Source organism: Anarrhichthys ocellatus, unplaced genomic scaffold (assembly GCF_004355925.1).
Source record: "Anarrhichthys ocellatus isolate YVR2014 unplaced genomic scaffold, GSC_Weel_1.0 scaffold41, whole genome shotgun sequence".
NCBI classification, from domain to species: domain Eukaryota; kingdom Metazoa; phylum Chordata; class Actinopteri; order Perciformes; family Anarhichadidae; genus Anarrhichthys; species Anarrhichthys ocellatus.
This window is the reverse complement of record NW_022280071.1, coordinates 2,873,298-2,880,541: the sequence shown is the minus strand read 5'-3', so window position 1 is coordinate 2,880,541 and position 7,244 is coordinate 2,873,298. Positions and strand designations below refer to the sequence as shown.

At 43.0% G+C, this 7,244-nt stretch overlaps 2 protein-coding genes across 6 annotated transcripts in view; both read right to left on the bottom strand.

The window, feature by feature from the left end:
- The window catches only part of kiaa0513 (KIAA0513 ortholog), a 60,126-nt gene extending 58,908 nt beyond the window's left edge, over nt 1-1,218 (bottom strand). Inside the window, exon 1 of one of the 2 annotated variants that reach the window (XM_031868120.1) lies at nt 1,116-1,218. The gene's annotated coding sequence lies outside the window, so the exon portion shown is untranslated. The remainder of the gene's footprint in view (nt 1-1,115) is intronic. The other variant, XM_031868122.1, reaches the window with a different exon arrangement.
- A 1,064-nt stretch (nt 1,219-2,282) lies between these two features.
- Nucleotides 2,283-7,244, bottom strand: part of ces3 (carboxylesterase 3) — an 18,026-nt gene continuing 13,064 nt past the window's right edge. For 3 of the 4 annotated variants that reach the window (XM_031868060.1, XM_031868061.1, XM_031868059.1), the window contains 9 exons: nt 6,932-7,085; nt 6,692-6,796; nt 5,755-5,856; nt 5,208-5,348; nt 4,996-5,076; nt 3,579-3,720; nt 3,258-3,407; nt 2,993-3,065; nt 2,283-2,763 (listed from right to left, as the gene is read on the bottom strand). In XM_031868060.1, the coding sequence (XP_031723920.1) occupies nt 2,574-2,763; nt 2,993-3,065; nt 3,258-3,407; nt 3,579-3,720; nt 4,996-5,076; nt 5,208-5,348; nt 5,755-5,856; nt 6,692-6,796; nt 6,932-7,085 (1,138 nt within the window). In that variant the 3' untranslated portion in view covers nt 2,283-2,573. The remainder of the gene's footprint in view (nt 2,764-2,992; nt 3,066-3,257; nt 3,408-3,578; nt 3,721-4,995; nt 5,077-5,207; nt 5,349-5,754; nt 5,857-6,691; nt 6,797-6,931; nt 7,086-7,244) is intronic. The other variant, XM_031868062.1, reaches the window with a different exon arrangement.

The window sequence follows — 7,244 nt, the reverse complement described above, 5'->3', positions numbered from 1 at the left end:
ATATATATACACACACACACACACACACACATGTATATACATAAATGACATTTAAATTTAGTGAAAAATGTTCAGTGCTAGCACCACCATCGCTTCTTCATGTTCATTGGTCACCAGTAAACTCATAAACTCCAGATCAAACTGCTTTAAGTTTAAATTCGCAGCCATTCAAACTTCAGACAGCAGAGGTTTATCCAGGAAGTAGCTTTCATACCTCGAATCATTTTTTGATTTGTATAAGTATATATAATAAGTATGAAAGTGTGTCGAGGTGAAATGATCAGCTGCCTCTCCACATGCATCCGACTGAGCGCGTGTCACCTGCAGCGCGTTTGTGTTGGGAGGAAACGAGTGTTGCCCCCGGTCTCCCTACTACAGTATGTTATGAAGGGCTGTCTGCAGGTGTACCTCTTATTCCAGACCCCATTACACAATATGATAGCTGCATAATGCATTGCTCTTTAGAGGAGAGTGTGAGGAGATCTTCTCCAGTGAGGTGGAAGCAGCAGGACATGTTCCAACATATCAGCAGACACAACCGGCCGTGGTGAAGGAAGAAGCAGCTTGTTGAACAAGTGCTACAGTAATGATACAGCCACCGAATACAAAAGGGTCAACCCGCTTATACATAGCTCTCAATAAGCGAGCTCGTCTTGTATTGAACCGCACTGAATGAGGTCCGGTTCCCGCTGTCTGAGGAGAGGTGACGTTATTCAGACACGAGGAGTTGAGAACACATGGTAGAACCAGGTCGCTGAGCACCGACCACTAGCGCTGCCCGGTGCTGGGAGAGGAAGCAGCTCTGAGTCAACACGGAGAGAGGCTGACGTTTCCTGGAACGGAGCGCTGCTGTTTTCACAAGAACAGGGACACCCCGCGTCAGTCCCGCAGCTGAACCCGCACGTGAGGCCAAGCAGGCTGCACATTAAAGCGTTTTATCTCAACGATAACGATAACATCACGAGAAGCGACGCTCCGCCGTGTGACCCCGCTACCATTCAAAGATACACAGGAAAGCTATGCAAACATGGCGGTGACGAGTCGTAGACGAATGAGCCTCGAATGTGAAAATGTATATTTTATGAAACGACGTCAGAAGAAACAGCTGTACGTACATGAGACGTCCCGTGCTGGCTGCTCCTCTCAGCTGCTCGTGCGTCGTAGCTTTCTGCTCACTGGGGTCTTGAGGGAAGAAGAGCGCAAGCGCAGAGAGAGGCGGATCACGACGAGGGGGGAACCCAATGACGTCGACGAGCAGCGCAGCCAATAGCAGCAGGGCTGCGTTAAATCGGCATTTATATTACCGGATGTTTCCTACACAATAAAAGCACGGTGGCTAAATTGTGACCTCGACTGACAACAGATTCTATTTTGAGTAGTTGTTAATTCTTTCTTTCAATTGTAATAAAAACGTTTTTAATTCAAGTCCTTCCACTGACTATTTAATGCATTCCTTGGATATTTGTCAAAAATAATTTAATTTTAAAAGGCTGGGATATTAAATTGCATAAAGAAAACAGTGTGTAAACTGTGATTAGATTAGGTTTGTCGATATTCTCGTCAAATATTTAGAAAAATAATGATTAATTCAGTATTAAATCTTAGAGTAGAAGTAAGATTAGACTATCATTTAGGAGTTTCCTAAATGAACTGTACACTTGTTTCTTTGGGGGCACACACACACACACACACACACACACACACACACACACACACACACACACACACACACCCTGTGATTATCTATACAATAACATCTTCTCTATTCCTGCTTTGATATGACCTTCTTTAAGTGCTTAATACATTGCAAGTTTTTATGGAATTAAAACAAACTGAAATAAAATAACTAAAGTAACTCTGGCCCGCTGGCTTTTTTAAATGTAACTTGACTTATTTACAGATTTACACCTAACATCATACTATTTTAAGTGGACACGTGGTTCATACAGAATACTGCAGTAAATGAATGTAATGTCAAATGTTGAACTGTTTCGTAGTGTTTGTAGTTATTTTGACAGAAATAAATGTTTTCTGGTCTACAAACACTGATCTTCTTGCAGTGTAACTGGTTAAGAAGTAGACTTTTACTATTGTTTGTCCTGTTATATATTTCATATTTTTCTGTCTTAACCTTAAGCACATGATGATGTATACCGGTAACTATATTTCTTCTGCTAGTTTGCACATCTTTTGAATATTTTATATGGTGGCTGAACGTCATATGAACATCATATTCATTTATTACTCTCACTCACTCACCTTCATGATTTCTGTTAGCTCTCAAATTTTGGAGATATTTCAAACTGCGTCTACAAACCATGACGCCATCGGTGTGTGTTCACAAGAGACACATTTCGTGTCTTTGCAATGAAAGGGTTTTCTTTATTGACAGCTATTTTACAGAAAGTCAAAAGAGACACTTCAAAGACTTGCCAAAGAAAGCCAGTGAATCCTTTCTAAACCAGAGATAGCGGGGGGGAGGCAGTGATTCACATTGTTAGTGATTTTCAGTGAGGAGACATAAGAATGCTCAAACTTTGGACCGATACAAACAACATGGCAGCCTGCGGAGATCAGTTTGCAGCTTCGGCTGCTGCTGTTGCTGCCAACTGTTCCAGCTTCTGAGGCAGGACGACAGTAGCAAAATGGACCCGGTCCTTCCTCAGGTTCTGTCTCACTGTCTGCGTCAGACCCAGCTCCAGGTACTCCTGCTTCTGTCTGTCATACTGAGGCCAGACGACGAGCCCAGGGCCGTTGGGAGAGCTGCAGACACATACAAACATGAAGAGAATCGTGTGTTTTAATGATTCTATATGGTCAGCTTTGAGAATTCATTTCTGTGTGTCTGCATGCTTGCAGCTTCATACCTTTTACAAGTCATCTACTGAACATAAAACCAAAACAGTGATCTCCATAGAGCTGAGTGCAGCTGCAGAGTCAAATAGAAGTAAATGATCATAATATAAATAAGTAATTGTTAATGCCCACTCACCCAGTCCTTGTGAAACTGCCCCAGTATGACATCATGGTCCTGCAGAGTCTTTCATCCTCCGTGGTGATGTTGCCTGAAGATGGAACAAGATGACTTTAAAACAAGTCCTGATGAACATGAAGTCACTGAAGTGACTTCAGTGCTTTCATGCTGTAATCCATACGGTCACATTCATTCCTTTATTTATCCCACCAAGTGGCCATGCCCGATATTCATCCTACTTCACCCCTCACTCGTTTGTAATGACACAAGACGTATAACCCACCTATGATCTGTATATGTCCACTCCAGAAACATCCACCAAACATGAAGCCGACGTCATCTGCATGATCTGCCTTTACGAAGCTGGGTCTGGTGTCTTTGTGAATCCCAGCACGGTACACAAACTCATACATGTAAACCGGAACGCCCGCGTCTGGATACACGGAGGAGACAGACAAGGGGTGCACGTGTGAGATCAAAAATCAACTCAGAGTGATGTGTGAACTCGAGGAGGCTTCCCTCATGGCATTACAGCAGCATCAAGTCATCTACACTCTAACAGCACAGAACGGCCCGTACACACTCTCTCCAGCTGCTCTCTGACCTGAGTGGTATCCGGCCACCATGACGACAGGCAGCGTCATCAGCAGGTCTCCCACGATCTCGGTGAACGCGTCTCTGATCTCCTCCGGTGTTTTGGCATCTTTCATGTACTCGTCGGCGATGAGATTGTTGGCAGAGGAGGCCTGGAGCAGGAAGGAGGGTCGGACCGTCAGGTTTCCCTTCTGTGGCAAATTCTCATTGCCAAGAAAGATGACTTCATGAGCTCTAATCCCGTTGACTGTGCACACTGTTCACGTGTGATGTGAGCAACATGTGATCAATGGGTTTGCCTGACGACCTTGTTGGTCAAAATGTTGCAGCATTAATAGGAGACGCTACAGGTGAATAAACTAATGAACTAATGAACTAAGGCACATCAACATGAAACGTCCCCATGATGACTCATCAAGACAACTATTACAAATTATCTGAAAATGGATGTTTAATATGCAAATGAGGCAGTATCTAATCAAATATATGGCAATTTGCATTCATTTCTTAAACTGTATTACAGTGGTCATGTACATACAGGTACATACTTACTAACATTACATTAAGATTCTTTTTAATATAACAAGTCGGAATGTTTTCAGCTCTAACATTAAATGGTAAATTAACTCTACTTGTATTTCTCTCTTCTAGTCTTCTGAACACTCAAAGCACTTTAACACTACATGTCATCATTCACCCATTCACACCCATTCATACACTGATGAGGGGCTACCATGCAAGGTGCCACCTGCCCATCAGGACTATGTCATCATTAACACACATTCATACACTGCAGGGACAGCGTAGTCATTTAGGGTTAAGTCTCTTGCCCAAGGACACAGACATGGATGAGCAGAGCTGGGGATCGAACCGCCGATCCTCTGATTGAAGGACGACTGCTCCACCACTGAACCCCTCGAGCCACTGTCGACCCTGACAAGTGATCACCAGCGACCCCACACGACTCTTTTAAAGACGGCCTGAACTCAAAGATGTGTTTTGCTTATTGTTCCTTCGGCTGGATGTTTGAGCTTCACTGAGCTACGTCTGACACGAGCAGGCCGTGACTTCACAACTTGTTTGGAAGCCGCTTATGGCTCAAAATGCTACTCGACAAGTGTGATGTGGAAACATGTACACTTATACTGAGAAAGCTTTTCAATGATGTTTAGTTCTTCACACGTACACAAACACAACATCTTTAGGTTCTGCATTTTGCATTGAGGAAGAAAGACAATCTTCATTAATGAGGGATTATCTGATGTCTGGAAGGGACCTCTAAGCTAATGACATCAGGAAAACTGAAATTCAATATAAACTGTTGAATAACTTAACAAATGTCACATCAAATAAATCTAAATATAAAAAACAACTCAATTAAAATGAATCAATCATCAAACAGCAGCATCAGTGCTCATACATCGTACCCCAGTAGGATAGAACATGTTCATCACTGCCAGCACAGACGCTCTGCTCATGCCGTTCTCCCAGCCAGGAGGGGCGAAGCTCTGAGATGGGACAACGCTTCAGAATTAGTTCAATATGAAGTACAAATACTTCAAGATCAAGAAAAGCAGGTACTGGACTTGTCACAGAGGCTGTGTTAAGTGTACTATGTGTGAATAGACTGCTGTGTGACCTGAGGCAGGATCCATCCAAACTCATGGTTGGTTATTCCCATCATCACCGGAACCCTCAACACCTCTTTCCTCTTGAGCAGCTCCTCGGCTGTGTCGGTGAGAAACACTCCGTCCACCACGGCTCCCAGGTAGATTCTCATCTAAACACAGGACACTGCTTACTGCGACTGAACACGGCAGAGTGGATGAACGTGAGCCAAACTTTCTATGGCTTTTCAGCAGCCAGGCGTGTTCACAGGCTGCCATCTGGTGGCTACAGTTAAGGACAACACTTTCAATTCAGATCTGGCATTTTACACAGAACCTTGACAAAATTAGAATTTCATTTTGGGTGAGGTTTCTGTTAGTCTGTTCCCCCTCCGTGATATACCAGCTTCATAAAATATGTTATTTTTGGTTTTACAGTAATCCACTGTAAAGTGTTGGCCTCCTAATCGAACTCTCTAACGACAGAAAGATCCAGGAAATGCAATAAAACACTTGATCAAATCAGAGCTAAATACTTTTCTACAGCATCTGCTCGCACATCTTCACGACACCATGTACCTTTTTAGTTGCATCAACTAGCTCTTCTTTACTCTTCCCCTTCATACACTGGACCAGTTCCTCTGTGCTGCTGCGGTCGCATCCAGTGAGGTTGGCAACAATCTAGGTATGAGGAAGAGATCCATAAAAAGGCATAAATACACAAGTACGTGCACACGTATCCTGATACAATAATTCTCTAGACAAAGTGAAAGTCCGCACTTATTTTACTCTGGTACGTGTGGAAGTTGCTAAAAGAATATACTTATCTTTATTGGCCATTGCACTAAGGAGCCACATCATCCGTTAGTATTAATGGGGGTTTGGTAGATGGTAGCTGAAAATGTTCAAGCCTCTGAACCTCTACTTTACAAATGTTCATTCTGTTTAACGTTTCAACATTTATATTAAGACCAATAATAAATCAAATGGCTATGTGTAATTTACATGAGGTAACTCGTTGGTCCCCTTCAGCTCTACGGAGCTTCTTATTCTAATCTGGATCTTTTTCTGGCACAGAACTCTCATCAACCTCTGACTAGGTTCTGATGAAGTCACTGTACACTACTGTCCAGCAGCAAACAGCAGACGGACAAAGTCAGTGACTAGCTGGTGAACTCTAACAGCTAAAGAGACAGAGATGTTGTTCTCAGGAGCTGGTGGAGACCAACACAGAGCTAAAAGGAGAATAAAAGTTCGATTTACATTCATCAGGTGGACACAAACAAGACTTTAATGACAATCTTATATTGCTTTAAGTCTGGTAGATATTTAAATTGGGAACTGTTGACTAACATCTTTGCCATGACAACTTTATCAGGTTATAATATGTCATTGTTGTGTTTTGTCTTAATTCACCAAGTGGCCCAAACATAAAAAAAGAATACAGCTTTAAGTACTGTTGGTACAAGTACATGTTCAAAACATGCTAATCTGCTCAGTGTACATATGACAGTACCTTGGCATGACCCAAAGGATGTCTTGTCGTGTAGGTCCCAAGCGTTGCTACTCCACTCTGAAAGACTGCCCTCTGAAACAGTCCTTCTGCTTGTGGAGACAGAGTCTGTTCATACGGAAGGACACATATGCATGAACATGATCAAGGTGCACTCAGTAATTAGCTCTGGTATGGCTCACCTACATGTGTAAATGTATGTGACTAACACGTTTCTGTTCCTCCGCTGATTTGTTTTCTCACCAGTATTGATGCACTGATGCCTCCTGCCGATTCTCCAGCCACTGTGACAGTTTGTGGATCGCCGCCAAAGGCCTCGATACTCTCCTGCACCCATCTCAGTGCTGCTAGCTGGTCCAAGAAACCCCAGTTGCCCTGAGCGTGCTCGTCTCCAGTGCTTTGAAACAGGAAAAGGTTGTCTTCTTAGAGAATCATTTCATCATTGTGATACTGTGATACTGTGATACTGTGGATACTGTGATACTGTGACACTGTGGATACTGTGATACTGTGATACTGTGGATACTGTGATACTGTGATACTGTGGATACTGTGA